This window comes from Tachypleus tridentatus, chromosome 10 (genome assembly GCF_004210375.1).
Source record: "Tachypleus tridentatus isolate NWPU-2018 chromosome 10, ASM421037v1, whole genome shotgun sequence".
NCBI classification, from domain to species: Eukaryota; Metazoa; Arthropoda; class Merostomata; order Xiphosura; family Limulidae; genus Tachypleus; species Tachypleus tridentatus.
This window is the reverse complement of record NC_134834.1, coordinates 61,592,460-61,616,122: the sequence shown is the minus strand read 5'-3', so window position 1 is coordinate 61,616,122 and position 23,663 is coordinate 61,592,460. Positions and strand designations below refer to the sequence as shown.

The 23,663-nt window shown below is 31.3% G+C and overlaps 1 protein-coding gene across 5 annotated transcripts in view; it reads right to left on the bottom strand.

The window, feature by feature from the left end:
* The window catches only part of LOC143229401 (isovaleryl-CoA dehydrogenase, mitochondrial), a 43,840-nt gene that overhangs the window by 2,576 nt on the left and 17,601 nt on the right, over nt 1-23,663 (bottom strand). For 2 of the 5 annotated variants that reach the window (XM_076461682.1, XM_076461685.1), the window contains exons 6-12: nt 22,134-22,270; nt 17,242-17,338; nt 15,733-15,826; nt 12,876-12,957; nt 4,588-4,692; nt 3,155-3,227; nt 2,427-2,456 (exon numbers count right to left, since the gene is read on the bottom strand). In XM_076461682.1, the coding sequence (XP_076317797.1) occupies nt 2,427-2,456; nt 3,155-3,227; nt 4,588-4,692; nt 12,876-12,957; nt 15,733-15,826; nt 17,242-17,338; nt 22,134-22,270 (618 nt within the window). Of the gene's footprint in view, nt 1-669; nt 720-2,426; nt 2,457-3,154; nt 3,228-4,587; nt 4,693-12,875; nt 12,958-15,732; nt 15,827-17,241; nt 17,339-22,133; nt 22,271-23,663 lie in introns of all 5 variants that reach the window. The other 3 variants (XM_076461683.1, XM_076461686.1, XM_076461684.1) reach the window with 2 other exon arrangements.

Below are 23,663 nucleotides of genomic sequence, written 5' to 3'. Positions count from 1 at the left end.
GTTAAGAATTGTAGAGTCTTTCTTATTTTCCCAAGTAGAAAACAAGAACAATACTCATAAAACCAATGCTATGAAATTTAGTGACTTTTCTATTTAATTTTAAAATAAATGATGATTTTGAAGATAAACAAAAAAGTCCTCACAACCGTTGTCTCAACCACAAACAAAGTTATCAAAAAATTGTAAGATAAATGTAATATTCAATTAAATGCTATTTTACCGACTTGTGTATTTTCCTGTGTGTATAAAATTTTGTAAATTTTTAAAGCTATCTAAAGTTGTTGAAGTGACTAATATATTCCTTAAGTTTCTAGAAATTCAAACAGTCACAATCATAACAAAACTAGAAAGAATTAAAACAAAAACTATATGAAACAATCTTTTATTACCATTAACATTTTACATAAAACAATTTTTAAATCTTTAAACAATTAAACATACTTTGCATATCATTTTCTTGCTTTTGTTTATTAATTCACAAGACATTTAGAAAAACACCTACAACACCTAAAATCTTTAAGTTGTATATCTTTAGAAACTCATGACTAAACAAATTCAAAACTACTATATTTGGAAATATTTTGATCTATAAATAGTAAAATAATTGCAAATAAATAATCCATAACACATTTACAGGTATGGTAAGATCAGATATAATATGCAACTCACCAAATTCTATTTGTCTCTCAACTTGACTGAAATTATAATGCATCTTGTGTCTTTGAGTAAACATTTGAAGTGTCTTAGATATCATGCACTGACAGAGTCTGCATTAGTTACAAAAGTACACTATTTTGTTCTCAACAATTCTGATATTTTGCTTTGTAAACAAAATTTATGATGCCCAATCAAATTAATATTTTACTAATTTAGCCAACATTAATTTCACCAGGTGGAAAAGCAAGCTAAAAATAATTCAGAAAATTTTTTTACAAAATTAAAATTAGTTTTATCCATGAGCAATTAGAAAGCACTTAAGGTGATTGTTAATGAGAAACTAGTAACTTTCAACATCAATTCTGTCAACAAACAAAGACAAAACTTTCATTACTGCTCTGTAAATACAGAACAAGGTAATCTAAACCATTCTTCCTCCTCAGCCAACTACAGTACATTTCAGTTCTATATTTAGAAGTCAGTGTTTATAGCTTTGTTTTGGTGAAGCTGAAATTAACCTGACACTAAACCATCCAGCTTCTTAAAATACCTATGACAAAAGACCTACATATCAACCTGAACCAAAAATATAAGGATGACTTAACCCTACCAGGAGAAAGCCAGTAACAGCTATTTCAAATATGACCTAGAAATCTTTATATTTTACAGCTTAAAACAAAATTTTAACAGAGCTACTAAACTAAACAACTTCAAAGAAATTCTATCAGTATTACCTCTATAATATGAAAACAGTTCAACAGAAATATCTTAATATACAGCTTCAGTTTGCAAGAGGTTACACAGAAATACAGTTTCTGTAGAAACTCAATTATTAATAATCTCACAGAAATAAATTTACTTTATAGTTTGATTTGGTAAATTTATTAGAAATAATAAATATATTTCTTTAATAAAAATGATTTGATTAAAAGAATGCTTAAGTAAGGAGAGGTTTAACATAAATGACCCTACTATACAGCTACACTTAGAGAAATATACCTACTGAATAACTTAACAGTAAAAAATATATTAGAAGTGTTTCTACTGTACAGTGTCCATCAGTAAAAATGTGGTGAATACTTATATATGGCTGCTTCAGTGAATAAGTATAAATATTATGCATCTTCAATGAGCACTAACAAAGTCATGGGTTTTAGGCCCACATTTACATGGTAACTATAATGGAACTTTATTGTTTAACTACTGTTTTACACTGTTCAGTTTAATGATAATTGCTCCTATGATGGAAATTTAATTTCTTCAACAAAGTTTAGTACCACTTAGAAATAGATGCAACCACCATTTTAGGAGGGGTTTTGAGACACATCCATAGACAGTGAATCTTATTATACAAAAATTGTAACTGGGAAAATCATAAGTATAGAACTTTAGTCAGTGAAATTGTAACAAAAAATAATCAATGCATTACTGCTTTATCAACAACAGTGTCACAGAAATTTTTCTAAAGAAAATATTTATGTATTAACTGAAAAAGAAAAACCTTGTACTTTTTCCCATATATTGTACATTTCACAAAGACATTTATTTAAGGTATACTCTTCAAAATGTAAAAATAACAGTAAGATGTTTAGAAAGACACTGAATTAAGGAAGAAAAGTATGATAATATAGAATATTATATAAATATACTTTATTAGAAAAGATTATTAACAGAGCATCGTGTGCTGACAAAGTTAACAGTGTTAAGAGAAAAACATGTATAAAAATCCTGTATTTCAACTGACTGAGAATTCATAATCATGTACTCACATATAAGTAGTGTTCTGGAAGACTTCAAACCTGGCATCATGTACTTACATATTATAATTGATAGTTTTATAAATACAGTATTAAATCAGATTACAAATTTAGCATCACATACTGAAAACAGTACAAATAACATACTAAATAGTTCAAAACACAATATCCAGGGAGAATATAAATGTAGCATCATCTATGGACAACAATGAAAAATGCTATAGCTAATAACTTTTAAAGACAGTATCTAGTCACTATAACCTCAGCATAATGTACTTACAACAGTAAAGTTATTATTGTTAACACAGAAAACAACATTGAAATCATCAAAGATTAACCAGAATATGAACAGAAGAAAAATAACTGAAACACTATTGACAAACTTCTTGTGATCAATGCTAAATAAATATCCAGGAACCCTTTATCTATATTAATATTTTATCCACTTCATTTTACTAAAAAGCTAGTTGAACATCATGTCTCCAACACTACAATTCTGTAATGCTCTCTGAACTTCAGCTGATTTTTTCAATGTTACAATTACATGATTTACTTGGATGAGGCATTATAATAATTAAAATCAGAACTTGTCTATTGTTAGTTAACACCATGTAAAGACAGTATCCAGACAAACTAGGAACGTAGCACCATGTACTCTCAATAGTAAGAATGTTAAACTAAACAGTAAATATGTTAAACAGTTTGCTATTTGTCTTAGATCCACAGTGACAAACACTTACCTAAACACTGTATTGCATCTAAAGCCATTTGGGTTGCTTTTTCTGCACAGTAAAGAATAACACCAGCACAGTCCTACAAAGAAAGTTTAATTTTATTGTTGGCTATCAAATAGAATTGGTAAAATTTAAATGAAAGTTAAGCAAAAACCCGTATCTATACAGTCTCAGTATTTTTTCATCCAAATTAAAAACACTGAAAGCAACACCACCAACAAAAACATTTAAATCATTCTGGTATAAAACTTTTACATAGTTCATTAAAGGTTATGAATTTATTGATATCAAAATGAAATAAAATCCTGAATTCTAACAACCTGAATGCCCAGAGAACAGTGACCTGAGCTTACTTTGACCAAAATGAAATTTTAAAAGTGGTTAAAATCTCCCATAAAATTATAATTACTCTAAAAAAGGCAAAGATTGAAACTGAATGAACTCATGAGGCAGACCTTTATCTAATTTATAGCATGTTAAAGCTTTACACCTCATGCTATTTTATTGGTTATTACAGGTAGAGTACAAGCAAGGTTCTTGGGTCATGCCAATCACTAATATTCTAAGCTTTCATAAGTTCACTGGCATAGCTCAAAAGTTGCATCAAATTGTGGCCTTGAAAACTGATATTTAAAGCATTCAAAATACAGTAACTTAAGTAGCTAAACTACCTACTTAGTAAGCACTTTAACAGGTTCAAACTCTGTTAGGTCCTACTCTCCATTTCTTTAGAATAATTCTTATATGAAATCAAAATTAGCTGTAGTCTAAATAAAATGTTAAATATTCAACAAATACTTATTTATGTCTGTTTTATACTTTTTATGTGCCAATGTCAAAATTTATGGACTAGTGGTGCAAATATGATTTGCTTGCTTTGGATGCACAAGCTATTCTTCTGTAACATTGCACATATATTTCTGTAAGGTCAAGTATGCCTTTGGTTTATGGTTGTAAAATAGTGAACCAAACTAATAACAACTACATCACAACACTTTCATTTTATTTTGTACACTCTTTTATGATCTTCATATCTGTGGTTTTGAGAAGTAAAACACTTTAACAAATAAAAACATATAGCCAAGTTCCAATAATTATATTAAACGAGAAAAGAATGAAGTTTGCTTTTGATTGTATTTACATTAAAAGCTTTTATTTAATGCAAGTTATATTTATTAGTAACAAAGATGTGGAGCTACAAGTATTTAGTGTATAAAATTGTTGCTTGAAAACTTATTTCTATTCTGATATCACATTAAATAGAGCAACTTCTTTGTTTAAAAAGCTGTATGGATTTTCCAAAATATATTCATCCAGTAACTTAAAATTCTATTACAATCTGAAAAATCTTAAAGAGTGGTTCACATTAACTTTTTCAATTTAAATTATAAACAAGAAACTCAAGATAAGAGCATTATCTGGATATAATTTCAGCTTACTTTAGAGCTTATGTGACCTCTGTCTACAGCTCTAGCAGTGTTATAAAGGTAGGAACGACATGCGTTTAAAGTTGTGTACATATCAGCCAGTTTTCCTTGGATCAGCTGGAAGAAAAACAGAAAAAATATGAGGTAAAAATAAATATTATTATTTCTGTAAATTATAAAAAATGCTTACTTTCTACTCGACACTTGTTTCAAATGCTAGATTTAATAGTGTATGTGAATTATCTCTTTGATGTGGCTTTTTTTCCATTAATGTTACAATGCTGAATAAAATAAAGCATTTTTCTAAATTCATAAAAAATAGATTGTATGTCACACAGCTGCTACTATGAGTTTAATAGCAAACCTTTTAAATATTTTATCTCATGTTCTTCACTTTTCTTTATATTTCTTTCGTTGTTTTATATTTATAATATATCCACTCATTTGTAATGACATTTAACATAGTTTACTAGTTTCTAGTTACTATAAAACTTATGGTGCTGAAGATCAAAAGAAATTATTCCCAATGTTTTTGTTTACTAAGAGTTAAATACTGCTTCAAATTTTCTCACAAGGTACATATATTGTTGGAATAAATATTCACAAAATGTATTGGAAAAACTGTCAATCTTTTTGTATGCTGCTATGTAGAGAAATAATATTGATGGAAGAGCTACATATTTGTTATAGTATTTTTAAAAAATCATTAAAGAAACTAACATAAGGTAAATTATAGTATTAGTAAAAGTTGAATGTTGATAACTCTATGGAAGAAGTTCCATACGTTTATAAAGTCAATTCCAGATAAAATGAATTAGGAGAATTTTGAGAAATACATAGATGAAAATTATTGCAAATATACTGTTATCAGTAGTAGTGATAGAGAAAATTTCTTACCACCTTCCTATCAGGCAAAATATATATACAACACCTGATGATGGGTGTAGAATTCACTGGTCAAAACATTTTGAAAATAATAATACACATGATAAAGAAGAGGATAATAGTCTGAATAATTAGTAATACTAACTCCTCCTCTCAATCAGTGTGCAAAATAATGGTCCCATGACTTCTATATAAAAGGAAGATACTGGAGACTGATGCTATCCTCAAATAAAGTGTTAAGATATGTGCTACTAGCATATGTAATGTTGTACAAAATATGACTTATGTAAAATTAAAATTAATAACCATATCAGAAAAATTTAAAAACAGAGAAAGAGAGTTAAGGAAATATAGACTGACTGCTGTTATTATGCCATTACACTTTCAAAGGAAGACCAGAAATAAGACTTAACAGCTGAGATTATACTTTTTTTATAATGAAAAAAGTATTTCCAATAGGCACTTCCCTCTCACAAGATTAGCTTTTCTCATTTTGTGCTGCCATGTACATGCAACTTTTTTTTTTATAATGTATACTACAAGCTTTCCATACACCCTTACTAGGATCAAAGATTCCAACATGTCTCATGCAAATCATTATGCATCATTCATCCACCACTAACAGAATACCACTATAACATGACACGTGACTCCCTTTATTTGCCCCTACTGAACCATCACTTTGAAATCTGGCAGAAGACATAGCATTGGAATATTGTGAGAAGATTAGGAAGTGTGAGTACCAGGAAAAATCTACTGGAAATACATTTTCAATATAGAAAAATTATAACTTTCAACATGGTACTTCCCTACTATCACAACATTAGATAAAGTCCCACACTCTAAAGGAGGAGTTACTGGGTCAAGGGTAGAACAAATGTACCCCTCAAAAGTGCCTGAAGGATACTTCTGTAGATAACAGAAACAGATCAGATGATCAGGGGAGAGGCAACCACACCATTTCTGAATCAGGTATCTCTTCATCATGACCAGCTAGGGCACAAAAGGAAGGGAACACATCTGAGTGGGAGAAAATAAGTCAGAAAAGTGATCCTAAAAAAGATAAACATGGAAACTTGATCCCACAGAAGTGGGCAATGGAGGATGTGTCATATGGTGTAGAATCTTTAGAGCTTGGTAGACTGTATCTGGTAAGTCAACTACATCCAAAACCTTCTCACCAGGAATTGACATCCACACAAAGGCAGGATGAGGGTTATATAAGCTTTACCTTGAGCCCTAAAATTATGGATGTGAGGAAAACACTGACTCTTGGATATGACATATGATTAGCACAGAGCCAGAGATCCAGCAATTAATCACCTAGTATCTGAGGGAAGTCCATTGTATGCAATCAACTCCTGCAACCACAAGACTGGTGCAAAATGTCCAAAGATCAATAACTTCCCTGTAGGAAGAACAACAAGGGGAGTGTCCAGGACAGAAAATGAAACAACCCACTACATCCTCTATGACCCACTACAAAAAAGGAAGAATCATGGTAAGAAGATGGGTAACCCCAAACTTTTGTGAAGACTTTGGTTAATTGGTTTACTCAATATCCAAAATCCAGTCCATGAGGTACCAACATCTATATGAGAGTAGAATGAAAGCATCCAAACAAAGAGTGGCCTGTATTGATATATTTCACTCTGTGTTACATGTCACTGAATCTGGATTATGGTATGCCTTCTACACCAGCAGAACACTAACACCCTATTCTGAACTGAGTGGTTATAGCCATCTATGTGAACCCATCCAGAAGGATGCCTCCATGGTCAACCACCCCAGCAGCTTTGAACTAGTAAGTGGTAAGGACTCCCATACTCGACTAAAAGAAAAGGAAGGCAAAGAGAGATAAAGAGTCTGAAAGAATGCCTACACCTCCAAGACAGTACAATGAATGATCATGAAACCCTATTTTGAAAAGCAGACCATAACAATTTATTCATTTGAAAGTTAACAAGGATGGGTAGCTATCTCTTTCTACTTTGTCTATGCCTCTCATGGGTGATATGGTCTGGAACAGCAAATTTCATGAATTTATTGACCATCCCTTATGAAACACCCCATCTCCAAGGTAAGTGTGCAGAACCATGGAAAAGGCATGTGAATCAATGTGGCATACAATATGGATTTGTTTGTGTATGTAAAGAATACTTGGTTGAGCATCACTCACCACAAAGCAGGATCCAAGAGACAAAATTCAAAACAAGGCTCCCAAAAGAAAAGAAAGCATTAATGAAGACTTACATAGTGTCATAGCCACACTGAATTCTGAATTATACAGCCAAAGGTGGTAGGCAATATCTCAAGGAAGCATAAATAGTGATGTGGTAAGAGGAAATGAAGAAAGATCCCGAGAGAGAGAGGGTGGCCACAGGATAAAGAGACAAGAACAGAAACCCCTGAAAAAAGCTGTGCAGGCAACATAACAATGAAGGGTGTGCACTGAACATGAAAATCTATCCAGATCAGAATGAGGATAGAAATAAGAAGTAGTAGGAACAGAAAAGGGCAAAAAAAAAGAAATTACCTTTTTGAGCTACTAAGGTCTTTGGAAGAAAGGAACAATCCAGTTAAAGGAGAAGACAGTTTGGTTGTACAGTGTGTAAATAGCATTGATAGTGAAGAGCTAACTGACTCTACCTTTAGGCCAAGAGAAAAAGAAAATATGCCTTAAACTTACTGCAATCGGTATCAATTACTGCACATGACAAAGGTTTTAGTATCTTACATTCAAATTTTATTAAACTACTTTTTGTTTATGTTATACTAATTAAAATAGCATAACATCTTAACTAAAAAAATCCATATTTTAATAGTATACAAGTTCTTAATTCTATAAGGCAATATTAAAAAAATCCTGAATTTTCCCTAGTGTGACACATGTGACACTTTCTTTTAGCATGTCATCATCTCTATTTTATCCACCACCCTTTGAAAAAGTATAAAATTAAACATAAATTGCCCTCTATAAAATCATCACTGCTCAGACAAGCCAAATTTATTAGTCTTCAATTTTGTTTGGTTACAGAGTTGCTGAATAAAAAATCAAAATCCTCCTGCCACATCCAACCGTCACACATTCTCTCTTTCATAATTTGTTTATAATTCTCTTTTACGTTTATTTATATATTACATGTAACCAATAGAAAAGCAAAATTTTCTTCTATTAAATGACATATTTTATAACGTTACAGTATCGCATTGTTAGAAAATCAGAAAAATTTCGAGAGCTAAGGTAGTTTGTCTAATTTTGCATGTTATTATGATATACTGTTTGATGCATTATTTAATAAAAGAAAAAATATTAAGTGCAATACTACAAGCAGTATAAACAACTAAGGTTAACCATCTTTGACAACTGAGAACAAGATAAAAAAAAAAGGTTGGTTAAGTACATTATTTCTTGTTTTTCATGTTTATTATTTATTTATTATTAAATTAACTAAATTTTAAAGTACAAATCTTTTTACATTATTTATGATTAGATTAAATAAAATAAGAAAATATAATACTAGAATGAAAATGTTTTACTAGGCATGCAAGTGAGTATCTTGTAGTAGCTTATGGGTAATGTAATTCAATTGTGAAACATGAAATATATGTGCCAATAGTTATTTAAAACATATAATGGTGTGGGTAGCAGTTACATGTGGTTCAAAGGGCAATAAAACAAAAATATAAATATAAACAGATATATACTGTTATGAACTTAGAGCTAATTAAGATAAAAGAATGTAGTTTCATGTTATAATTTGAAGTCATTCTATAGAGAAAAAAAGTTATCTTAGATTTATTTCGATTTTTTTGGTGGTTATGAGGTTGGTCAAATCGATCTATTTCATTTTGAGATAAGATAGAGAAAATAACAAATAAACTTTAAAGTTTTACTAAAAAAATAACAAAACAACAATCATATAGACTGAGCCCATATTGAGAGAGAGATAGTTAAGGAATAGGTGAAACAAAGAACATGAAACAATAAGCTCAAACAGTGTACCACATTAATCATGTGGTACATGATTAATGAAGGTCAGAGAATAAAGGAAGAGGGATGGGAGGGAATAACAGGAATTAAAGTAATTGAGAAAACTAGGGTGAGGGTTTAACAGAATCCTCAAATAGGGTTTGGAAAGGCACAGTGAACTCCAAGGGAAAAATAATCAAAATCCTTGTCAACCTGGCCAGTCTCAAAAGCCTTAGGAGGAAGAGGAGCAAAAGCAGGTGACAAAGGTTGTTGCCTATAATTGAGGAAACTAGGGTTTAGCAGGCCAATCAGAAGGACTTTGCACAGAGTGGTATAGATGAAGGAGATTACTTGAGGAGGTGATCAGAAGACAAACACAAAGGAACTCATTTTGTTTGACCAATTCTGGCTGAAAGAATCTATAACCAATGATCTAGGGCAGGGTATCAAGGACCAAAACAAAAGGACATGATGATTAAGGGCAGTGGCAAATGTATCGATACAAGGAACACCCCACTGATTGAGGGGTAAACCTGGTCAGCTCAGAAAAGACAATTTGTTACAAGATTGAAAAGAACCTGGTATGTGACATGCTATCAAACCAATGTGATGATTGTGGGCCCAAGAGAGAGAATATAATGTTATAAAATACAGGGATCTTGACCAGGTGTCACCTTGGTGATTGAGATGAACCACTGCTGTTGAATTGTCAGAAATAATCATGACAAGATGATCTTTGGAGATGGGAAGTAAGTGATCCAAAGCCCAAAGTACAGCAGGGAGTTTAAAGACGTTTCCCCACAGACCAATGACCTGAAGCCTCCTGGTAATTGGCCCATGCATTTCAGCCATGAAAGGATGCATTGTGAATATATGGAAGATGAAGTGGGCAGTCACCAGTGTATAAGTCTGGCTCAACCACATTCAGAGATCATCCACAATGTAGGAATGGTTATAGGAGCATACAAGTGATCCCAAGCAATGATTGTTTGATTGTAGTGGACACTGGAGGAATTGCATATGAGGCTGACTAAGGGGTATGAGTGGAGTCACAGAAGACCCTATTCCCAAAAGTGATAGAACCTCAAGAGCAGAAAATGAAGCAATAGATAGAAATTTCAGAACAGTGAGTTCCATAGACCAGAGCAGGAGAAAAGAAAGTTGAGTCCATCTGAGATGGAGGTTGAAGAAAACACCCAAATAAATGAGGTACTGTGTAGGATGAAAGAAAGGATTTTCCAATTTGATCAACTAGAGAAAGAAAGGAAACAGGCAACATGCATACAGAATAAAGAAGGAAGGGTAGCAAAAGGTGCTACAAATCCCATTGATGAAACCCAGTGAACCCAAACAGAGATAAAAGGGCTTCACTGATGAAAAAAGGTCACCAGACCAGCTCTAACTAGACTCAAACTCAATGAGTAGTCACAGTGCCACCGTGAGATAGAGGAACAGGCAAAGGCTGGGAAGGGGAGGATCAGGAGATAGGAATCAGTATCATGCTCAGCTCCAGCTGGGACAAATAGACCATTAAATGAGAAAGGGTATAGTTTTTGAACCAAACCTACCCTTGACTCCCAAGATTGCATGATTTTATTATACATGAAATTTCTCAAAAGTGAGACCACCTGAAGATCCTGTAGATTAAAAGCCAGGCCTATAATACTATAGCATCACAACCCAACAACAAATAAATCGTGTTTGCAAGGCTAGAGCTAAAGATAACAGGTAGACCAATGTGGAATTGAGGAGGGAGAGAATGTCCTCATAAATCTCCTCTGGGTTGCTGTGCAGAGCCTCAGACAGGAGATGGATCAAGGAAAGGTACTGCAAATGAGTTGTTAGGGTAAGATGAACAGGAGATTTGAGTCTTTCCCCATAAATAAGCAAAATTACACCCAATAATTATTGGTCCAGATATGGAAAGTCCACCCTATAATAAGAGAGGGTAGACTGAACTGCAGCCCTGGAGGATGAGGTATACCAACACTGTTACTTAACTCGGAGGAGAAACATTCAGTGTGAACCTGAATATCTGGGGAGGGGGGAAGAGACTGAAAAACGTTGGGAGGCAGAATTATGTAATAGAGAAAGATGTGTGTCATAAAAAATAGGAGCAACAGACAAAACATCGCATACCTGAGAAATGAAACCTGACAAATAAAATCTGAGAAAGACACTTGAGGGTTGAACAGAATCCTCAGATAGAGTTTGGTCAGGCTGACGAGGAGCAAAAGCAGGAGACAAAGACTGTAGCATGTAACACTCAGTTTCCTTGTGAATAAAGGCTGATAAATCCCCCAACAATTTGCCCACACCTATGGCCTGAATTATGGTATCAGATGAATGAGATGTACCTGAAGTGGTAACATGTACTTTGGTATTCATGCTAGATACCAAACAAACAAAATTTTTCAAAACAAAACATGGGTAAATCAAATACTTTCAAATATATAGTGGGAAAGAAATTTTGGAATAAAGTAAATTAAATTCATTTAAGCCACTTCATGAAGCAAGAAACAAAAAGAAAGACATCTTCACTCAAGCACTGCTAAATGAAATGTGATAGGTCAGTAGAGGTGTACAGAGGGAATTACGTGTGTCAAATAATAGTAGTGCTCTCCTATTGGTGGAGAGATGATGCACAATGATTTGCATGAAAGATATGTTGAAATCTTTGATTCTAATGAGTGGGGAGTGTACAGAAAACTTGTGACGTGTTATAAAAAATGTTTGCATACAGATGGTAGCACAAAACAGGAAAAGCTAATCTTGTAAGAAGAAGGAAGTACTGTATTGGAAGTGAATGTGTGCAGGCTCAGTTCATAGGACTAAGTCTGTACTGGAGAAGGATTGTTTACTATAATTCTGAATTCATTATAAGTATGTTCATGCAATGTGGTAAATTTTTAGTAAAATGTACAAGCCTGTTGAACACAAAAAAGCAGATGTTAAAGTGCAAGGTGATGTTCATGGGAATAAAAAGAAACATGCTTTTTCCATTGCATATTTTGCATATTTCACTTTAGTAAACTTTCGAGCTTCTGATATCTGTATTTTTCCACTGTCCCTATTAATTTGGTATCTACTCTCCTCTATTACAAATTATTGCTAAATCATCAGTATATGGTAAAATGAATAGCACTTTGTAGCATGTGTACTTTGATCTGTACCTGTGCATGTAGGTTCAAATAAAAACAAAGAATAATAAAACTGGCTGACTGTTTAAACTGATGAAGATTGCATGTATATGAAGTTATTGAACATTAAACATTGAAGTGTATAAATATTTTTCTTGTTTAGCTTAGTTTTGAACTACTACATAAACCATAGTACAGTACATGTTTTACATAATTCTTTATTTATTTACTTGTGGTCACACCTTTAAGTTAATTTATTTGTTGTACGTTCAATAAATAAGTCCTAAAATCATGAAGCATACCTGAAATTCTCCAATTCGCTTCCCAAATTGTTTTCTCTGATGAACGTAATCAAAACTGACATCACAGCAAGCTTGCATTATTCTGAATCAATATAATGCAATGTTTTTTAGATGATGTTTTTACTTTTTATTTTACTATATACTAGATTCAACTTCAAAATGAAAGTTTTGATAATAAAAACAACAAAAAAACATTTAAGTTTGTTTTCACTGATGGACATGGCCAAAAGTGACATCATCTCAAACTTGTTTCATTCTATAATGAAGCAAAACACAACCATGAATTTCCAAATGTTGTTTTAGGTTTTAATTTGACAGACACCCATTTCAACTTCAAAATTAAAGTTTTAAAAATGAAGAAAAACATTTAACTCATGTAATTTGAAATTAATGTCCATAAATATGATGACTCTGCAAGATGCCTAGAAAGGTTCAATGGTCCTATAAAGTTGTGTACTATCAAATATGATACTGTAAGATTAATGTAGCATTATCCATATGATTTTATATGTAACTTATGCATGAACACTAATGTTTGTAACAGCATTCACCAGTAGACCTGACGAGAGGGAGGGTCAGGGGGGCTACAGTCCCAGGCAGTATGGGATAAAGACTAATGTATTCTCCTTTTCATAATATACTTAAAGAAAAAAATCGCAGCATTGCGGAAAATTGCTTTGCCTCAAAAAATGTAAATTCTTAATACGTTTGGCTTCCACCCACCAGAAAATCTTTCATACGCTCATGAATGTACCTTGAATTTACGAAGACTTTAAAAAGGGGCTCAGTGACATAATTGTTCCCACGGCCTGACCTTCCTTTTGATGCTCCTGTTCACCAGTCTCCAGACAGTTTTTATGCATTTTTCAAGCTGTGTATGACCAAGAAAGTTTCTAAGAAAACTTTGGCAACATCTACACTCTCTACATGTAAATACTAGCATTAAGATGCTTCACATGTAATTTTCACACTATTTTCTTTGCTTGCATTTCTTTTATTCACAGCTTCTTTTTTGCAGCCAATAACGTTATATTTTCATAGATAAAATGTATAAGAATATAACTCCAATTAGTCATCTCAAACTTATGATTTGATTTTATTACCTGATATGTTTGATGCAGATGAAAAGTAAAATGAAAAGTAAGAACGAATTAACAGGGTTAACAAATAAGTGCAAATATGAATACAATTTTGTAATACAATATTAATATAATAGTAAAAATAATTAAGGAGTAAAAAATGACATTTTTTTTTCTGGAAAATAAATATAGTCTGGAACTTTTCCATTTTTATATAACCTTTTCCAGTTGTTACTTTTTCCCACCCATGACCATCATAATCAGATAATCAGCATCATCCATCATCTTTTGCTGGTGGTAATACAATTGATGATACGAGTAATATGTGTGTAATAAATTACATGAATAAAACTATTCAATACTAACAGAAGAAGCAACTTTTGTGCAATGTGTTACTTTATTTTTACTGCCCATTTATTTAAAGATACTTGTGTACCATTCCAATACATTTTGCCAGAAAAAAGCAACAGTGAGTTTAGATAACAACTATCATTTAAATTTCACACAAAGGTCAGTTGTAAAATAAACAATTAAATGAAAGTCCAAAACAGCATGTAAACATACAAAGCACAACAGTTGAATAATGTCTACAAAATTTATCTCCAAATGTGAAAAAGTTAGCAAAGAGTAAACACAATGGAAAAAGACAGAACTACTTTAAGAATATTAGTTGGCAAAAGCTTAAAAAAAGAAAGATTGATAATAATAAACATTCAGGATACAAATCAGCTGAAAACAAATATACATTCGACATGTGTATGTTCTAAAGAAATAGTACATTAAATATTTAAATTGCCTTCATCCCAAGAAAGTCCTTTCCTGGTTAGCTGAATCTTTAGATAAATCCCATTAAAAGTTTGGTAATGAAAATTATAAATAATGTGTAAAACAACATGAAGTAGGCCTAGCATACTATATAACTTGAAAGAAACATTTTCCTTTTATAAACTGATGTCATACTTAGTTCTTATTTTCTCAAGACTTTACTTTTGATGCAAGAGGATGGTAGTATGACTTGTTAAAAAAGTACCTTACTGTGAAACACTAGCAGGCTAGTCATTTAATGCAGTAACAGTGTGTGTAAAACCTTAGATTTAAACCATATCAACAATATTAAAGATATACATACACATACATAAACAAACAAGACTAAATAATTACAGACATGTACAAGTAATCCTCCTCACTGTAATACCTAACTGTAAAAATAGCCATGAGAAATGTCGATGCATAGAAAAAACATGATAAAAATATCAACAGCATACAAAGCATAAACTATTTATAAGCTGCACAGATGAAATCAACTTAACTGCACTAAATAACAGTATGTCATTAACAAGAAAGATCTTACATAACTTTAGGTTCTTCAACATTACTTTGGTAGGTAGCCATGCTATGCAGTCTTAAATATGTTAAATCCATGTTTTAAAATAATTCTTTATGTGAAAGACAATTTTTATTTAATTAAGTTATAGCATTTTCTTCAGTGTATGAAGTTTTAAGCTTTTATTAAAAGTACTTTATTAGGTACAACATCAAAACGATTTAAAGATGGTTGAAGTGTTCTTCATCAGTAAAGTTTACACGCACAGATGTATGGTTTCTAATACTTCATAAAATAAAATGATTTTCAAAGAACCCTTACAAGTATTTACCGATTATATTAAAAAGAAACTCAATAACACAAAAACTGGACAACAATACAACAGCATAAAGATGTTAGTTTTCATCTGTAAATAAAGTTGTAATATGCCATTATTTAACTGTTTTGTTCTTACCCAACAGGTCCTGCTGCCAAAACCAGTCGTTCATAATCTAAACCATTCATTAAAACATAGACTCCTTTGTTTACTTCTTTCACCAAGTTTTCAGCTGAAACAGGAAAAACATACTTGATTGTAATAGTTGTTATTATATCCCTAATCTCAAATATAAGCAATCAACATAGAGTTAAAGAGAAATGTAACAATCTGTCTAATATATAAATTAAAAAGTAGGGCACTTATGATTATTTTAATAACTACAAATATAATGTTCTTCCTAAAGAAAAGAAAAAAATTACAATTTCTAAAGCTGTTAGACAAATAACTAATAATCTGTTTCAATCTGACAAACTAGCTCACTGAGTACACACTATCTCGTGATATTTTAACACTGAAAAGTAAGAGTTTTTCATCACACAATTTTCAGTACATCTTCTTTTCAATCCAAATTGGAAAATTTCATTCTATTTTTTATTCTTATGATAGTTATACAGCCCATATAACTACAAGAGCAAATTTACATTAAGGCACATGAACTATGTTAGACGTATTATCATATTGACACAATTCTAATGATAATTTTAAGTGATTTCAAAGTTTAAAATAAATAAATCATACTTCAAAATAAACAGGAAATTAATGCAAACTTTACCCCAACACATAATTTGCAATCTCACATATATCATAGATCTGTTTTTTCTTTCTTAATGTTTCTAAAGTTCTTTAAGTTGTAAAATGTTTACATTATTGTTGAATAACACATTTCATAGCTTACCAAAACATAGCTGCATTATGAGGCATTTTATGTAATACAACAGAATTAAGTGTGGTCTAAAAGTATTACACTAACTTATGCTACTAAGTAAAAGGCTGTATATACAAAACAATGTTTTATCTTCACCTTCATTAAATGGCTAAAAGTACATATTCTTTTTCTGTGTATTCAATATCAGGCTGTGTTACCAGATAATCTGGAAACATAAATTGCTTGAATTAGAAAACACAAGGTTTCAAAACAACGATCACATGTGACTCTGTCATTCCTATTTTCAACTATACCTTTGTGCTTTTGTACAATGAATTTCATAATTTCCTCCAAAGTTAAAGATACAGACTGATGACATTTTCAATGAACTCAATTTTTCTAAATATAGGTATAAAAAAAGAATACAACTCAATAATTTGTTTAGTAATAAACACAAAGCTACATTATAAGCTATTTGTGTTATGTCCACTGTGAATATCAAAAACCTGAATTATGGTATTTTAAACTGAGACTTACCACTGAGCTACTGGGGTGCATACGTAATCTGACCATGTGTTTACCTTCACTTTTATACTTCATAACACAGTGACAAAATTGTGTATTGTTATGATGTCTTATCAACTAAATTTCCTATTTTGTTTTATTATTGGAAATATAAATTTGTATACATAACATTTTCAATCACAAGACAACTAAATGTTGATCACTGATTACCAGTAAATGATATACTCAGGAAACTACAATAATACTTTCATTACCAGGAACTTTGCAATCTTCAAATATCAACTCAACTGTGGGGGAACCTCTCATTCCAAGCTTGTCCAAATTTTGGGCTATGCTGAAACCAGGCATGTCCTAAAACCATAAAATACTTTTAAAATAAACTTTCCAAATAGTTAGAACAAAAAAAAATCATAAATAACAGACATGTTAGTAAACAAATCCAATCTTGTTAATATTAAATACTTACCAGGCAAACTGCTCATCTACAAACCATCTGTTGCCTTGTTTCATAATATTTTCCCCAAATGTCAAGTTGTTTCCACAGAGAAAAGGTATAAAACTGATACAGACCCATAGTAATGAGTTCATCTATATGGATCAATATAAACAAGAGGGAATTCAATAGCCACAGCCCTTGAAATTATTTTAGGCAGGGTTAAAGTAAATTCATCTGAGATTTTTTTTTTTTTTCCTTTTCATTGGCTAAATTTTTATATGCCAGCAATATCAAATGAGGTACATGCATGTACCTGATTTGATTTTATTATTTATCAGAATCTTTACTAACTCACCTTCAAATTGAAACATTTTTAGACAGGATTAAATTAATCTATGAGACTTTTAATACACCAATTCAAATATTCTAATTAGATCTCAAGTCAGTCAACAGATGGCAGAAACAAGAAACAAGTACAGAATATTTCCTTTCAAAATAAAAGGTAAAAAAACAAAATGTACAATACTTTCAGTTGTACAAGCACACAGAATTTCAGGTTGATTGATTGATTTAGTGTTTTATGCCACAAAGCAGCTAGGCTATCTGGGCCAAACATCCAGTAAAAAGGTAAAAATAAATTAAATCTAGTAAAATACATAAAAGGAAATGAAGGAAAAAAACATAATTGAAAAACAGAAAAAGCATAAAACCAATGTTGATACCTAGTCAACAATGTTAAGAGAGAAAGAAGAGTAAGAGAAGTTGTAAAGTACTTACTCTAGCAAAATGGTAATGATCATAACCTGCCAGGAAGACTAACAGGTAAGTACAAGAACCACCGTCAGTCACCTGAAGTTGGCCTTTCCAGTCCTGGTTCCGGGTTATGTGTCATTATAGCCAGTACCAAAAGGTAAAGTAAGAAAAGTGTTAAAAGACATGCAGCAAAACTGTAATAACAACTCGCCAGGATGAATAACGGGTAGTTCAAACAGCAGCGTTAGTCACCTGAAGTTGGCCTTTCCAGTCCTGGTGTTGAATTATTTAATGTTCTGGCCATTTTCCAATGTCAAATTGAACTAGAGAGATTGAGACTCTGAAAAGGGAACCACAATTAAAAAGGTGTAATGAATAAATATCAAACACTTAAATAAGGTTAAAAAGATTAATGGCCATTAAAAAACTAAAAACTTTATCGAGGTGAACAGTGTCACCATCACCAATAACACTGTCCAATATTACAGACAAACCCTGGGACAGAACATGTTTAAAATATTGCCGTCGTTGAGAGTCGTAACGATGGCAAGAAAGTAAAATGTGGCTTACGGTGACTTGAGTGTTACACAAACTACACACTGGTGCAACAGTTCCAGATAAAAGAAAACGATGAGTTAAAAAACTGTAACCAATGCGTAGTCTAGTTAGAACAACTTCCTCCTTCCGAACCTTACGGAAGCTAGACGGCCAAAGCCCAATATAGGGTTTTATTTGAAAAAGCTTGTTGTCACGTTGATCACTCCAAGTGGACTGCCAGCTGGCTACTGAGCCAAGCCTTGAATACAGGACCATAGTGATTACTGAATAGCTCTCTAGAGGAAAAGTAACTAGCTCAAAGCACCAGTTACCAAATTTATCTTGTTGAACTGCTGACAAGAGGGAAGGAAAATATCTGGCATAAACTTTTGTTTTAGCTTGTAGTTATCAATGGTTTGAGGGATACCATAATAATTGATTAATGGGCCATTTACTTACAAATTAGCAAATAACATTAATCACTCAACTCTAGACAGTATACAATGCCATTACTCTTGGTAACTGTAAAACTGCTAACAGGAAGAAAAGTGTTTGACAGTAGCCATCACCAACTTTTGTTTTTGATTATAGTTAAAAATGGTTGAGGGATATTGCACTACTAATCAATTAATGGGACCATTTATTAATAGCTTAGCAAATAACACAAATTACTCAAATCTAGAGAGCACAATAAGCCATTATCCTTTGTGAATATAACTAGCACCAACCACAAACAGGATTTTTATTATGTCAAAGAGTAGGTGGATGATATTCATAAAGTTGATGGGTAACCCTGTAAGTAGGAGATAGGTTGAAGGTTAAAGATCCAGCATCATATTTTTGGGCACAATTCCCCTAGAGTGTTGAGAGATATACCCTCTATAAAATTTAGAAAACCAAGGAAACCAGAAATACCATTACCTGCATTTCTCAATCAACAATATGAATAGAAGTGACAGCATGAACAGGCAATAAGTGTATGAATTTGAGTTATAAATTTATATATTTCAGCTTTATTTGCACTGTAAGTATTTTATTACTATAAATGCCATAACTTTGTTCATTCTATAATTTTGGCAATGACTCTAAAATAGATAAATCTTGTCATAAAAATTTGAAAATATTTTTGAGTTTATCAGTAATAGAATGATCATATATCTTTAGACAGGCATGAGTAGAGAAATATCACTAAGTGTATACAGTCGATTGTCCAATATTATCTAATTGATATATGGTTGTAGGATGTATGTATGACTTCCATCAGTTCTTGTTCACTTCAAAACATCAGAAATACCTTCATAATTACTTACAAACTGGTGAAAAAATTCTTAAAAGATAAGAAGGTAGTAGAAAATACATATATACAACTCAAGTAGTTGCCTATATGAACTATAATTAACTGAAGTAGATGAGTGGTTTATCCAGTACATATTTTCTAATGATATCATTGAATAAATTAGGGTTTCACTACTAACCAATGGATTCTCGTCATGCTGGGAAAATAAGTTTCTTGACTCAAATTTCTGCTTAGAATCCAATTCAACAATGTTTTCTAAAATATTTCTACAGATCTTCTACGGTCATGGGTCAAAAACAACATTACTGCATTTGTCGACTCATATTCAAAATTTATTGAATGACTATTTTATAAATATATATCCATAAGTTTGGTATAAACTGTACATTATAAATAAAATTTTAGTATTATACATTGGTTCAATTAGATGTTTGTGATATCTAAGTATAAAGTCTATAGTTTAGGGAATTTAACTTACTGGTACAGACAAACTACAATAACAAATAAGAACCTCCAATCTTTTCTATTTGCTGAGATATTGGTAAATTTACTGAATTAAGCACAATGACCCCCCCCCTCTGTCTATTTTTGGAAAGACTTGTTTACATACACTTCTTCTGTTTATGATATGTGAACAGCCAATCAAAAGCTCAGAATGTTTCCTTAGTGACTTTCTTAGCCTTTTTGAAATATTCAGGAAACAAACTTGTTCTTTTGATGATAAATTTCAAATGTTAAGGTTGCAGTTGATTGAGCTCAAAATTTTATATTTTATTAAACTGACATACATCATAGTTACAGAGCTTGATAAATTATTGTGGAATCCTGTGGTACTGATAAAGTAATTTATGATTTTTTTTATTTAAAATGTGTACACAAAACTTTAAAAAAATGTTGTTACACATCCACCATATGCAAAATTTTATAAGGCTTAACAGCTTGCAGCAAGAAGCAAATAAATATGAAGTTTGTTGATAGAATAGAGATATTTTAAAAAAGATATCTGAAATTTAATAATTTATTTGTAAAGAGTAATAATATATATACCTTTATAATGCATTACAACTGAAACATGACTGTATTTTACAAAATAATAGTCCACTGTCACTCAGCAAAGTCAAGTCATTTTGCATAAGTTTTATATTCTTGGATATGTTAACATGAGTGCACATGCACTGTGTCATTGTAACTTTTGTACTGTTAGCCAAACACCACTGAAAGGTCACTATAATAAAAATAATAAATATATGTAAATGTATAATGTTATGAAATTTAAGCTGTTTAATTTGGGTTATAACCTGTAGTCATTCTAGAATGAAAAGAGCATAATCTATTTCCCAAGTTGCTATGGTGGTTAGAAGGTCGGTCAAATCTACCAAACATGTATAAAGATACAGTAGTGAAAATAACAGATAAGATATTTTTCTCAAAAGACTTTTGATAATTACCTAGAGGTTATAACAATTTTGCAAGTGAAATTTGAAAATGTTCTGATGTATAAAAGCATTTTTAATCTTCAAATCAAAATTAATTTCCAAGCTTGTTGGATAGTCAAGATTCTGAAAACTTTCAAGAGAAAATATTTAATTAAAAATTCTTAATATTTAATTAAAAACATGGTATTCTGTTCACAAGAGTCTTGTAATGTTTATCAATAAACTGCAATTTTTTTCTAAAGATATAACTAAATTACCAAAAATAACAGAATAATTTATGGTTACAATTTGAGTGGATCCCACCCAGCTTATAATGGTAAGATTAACTGTACTACATGTTTTCAGACAACAAATTATGAAAAAACATAAAAGGTTGGATAAATATGTTGGTGACAGGGACTTCTCTGTGTTGAAAAAGCAATTTGGTGGAAAAATACTGACATTTTATAATTAATTAAACTTGAAGACTTGTTCATATGTATAAACAAACACACACACACAGTAACAAGTTAAAGTAATTTACTCATAATATTTACTACACAAGTCTACTACTACAGTCTTGTGGACAACAAAGTAAACTGAAATAACTCTTGCCAAGGCAATATTTTGGTACTCATTGAAGAAGGATGACAGTATTAAAAGTTACAAAATAGAGTGTATTTTGATATACATACACAATTGCCTTACCTTTTCTATAATAAAGGCACTAATTCCATGCTGTTGTTTTTCTGCATTTAGATTTGTTTTGGCATATACAAACAGAACATCTGCCATTGACCCATTTGTAATCCAAAATTTGTTGCCATTTAGTATGTAGTAGTCCCCTAAAAAGAAAATACAAAATTAAATGAAAAGTACTAATAAGAAAAAAAAAATGGTTCCAAGTTAAACCAATTTAATAACATTTTATCAACAGGTAATTCAGTTACTTAAGCTGTGGTACTTTGTTTGGGTGTGTCAAAAATTAATACATCTCAAACAAAATGTCATAAATATGGCACAGTTGATATAATAGCAAGATATTTTAATAAAAATGTATTTACAATTTTTATCTACTTTAAAATAAAGTTAGTATACTTCATTCTAATTCATAAATAGATACAACAAAATATTACTTCAAAGGTTTGTTTCTAAAACAAAGCAAACAACATAAAGTAGTAGAGCATGGCATTTATCTTTATCAATCAAAATATTTTATTAATTATGAGCATTAAATTACATTGATTGGAGTCAAATTAAATAACAATTAATTGAAGTAATGATTAAATATTAAACTTCATTTAACATCACAAAAATAATAAAGTTATGGAAATTAGTGTGTCTGATTATTAGATCATTCAGATCCGAAAATTAGCAATAGGAGTTTAACTGAACTGAAATGGCTGTAATGCTTGTGTGAGCATACCTTACATACTAGGAAACTAATTATATTAATCTATGCATTGTATTTTCTAATCTCTAATTTTTAATTGATTTCTATATAATTTCAACATCATGCTACTTCATAAATACTCATAGTAGTTAGTTCTTACTTTTTGATTAATGTGAAACTCTTAAACTTAACTGTACTGGAAGTCTGTGTTGTCACTCATACAGAATGTAGACCAACCATGTAGTAAACAATGCAGCAGTCTTTACAACTGCATGAAAGCATGCAACCTTCCCTGTGCTTGTATGTATGTAATAATGATGTTTTATGAAAATTGGCACTTTGACAATTTCTTATGAAACTCTTTCTTTCTTTTGCATTATATTTGGAAAGATACTTAATGGTTATGCCTGCCAGCTGTTCCTAATTTTGAGCTGCAACACAAAAATAAAGGCATATATTTAACAGAACTCACTACTAACTTTCGGGCTACTTTTGTCCAAATCAAAAAAAGTAGGGATTGGATTTCACCCTTATAATGCACTAATAATCTTAAAAAGGAGAGAACAGTTTTTATTTTCAGCAACAGGACATGAATGACAAACTCGCAAGAATCAAAGTCCCACATGTTAGCACTTGGGTCACACTAAAACTTACAGAAAAGGTATTTTGTTGCTTAATGAAATGTTATTTAATTGTTTGCAGTTGTATTTTTATAAGTTTTAGGATTCAGTTCAGATTAACATTACAAAAACTATGACACTGCATATTATAGTTTATTAACTATATGACATAAGAAATTTACTGTAAGTTGTAGCCTAAATGAAGCCTCAATAAACCTCAGTAAT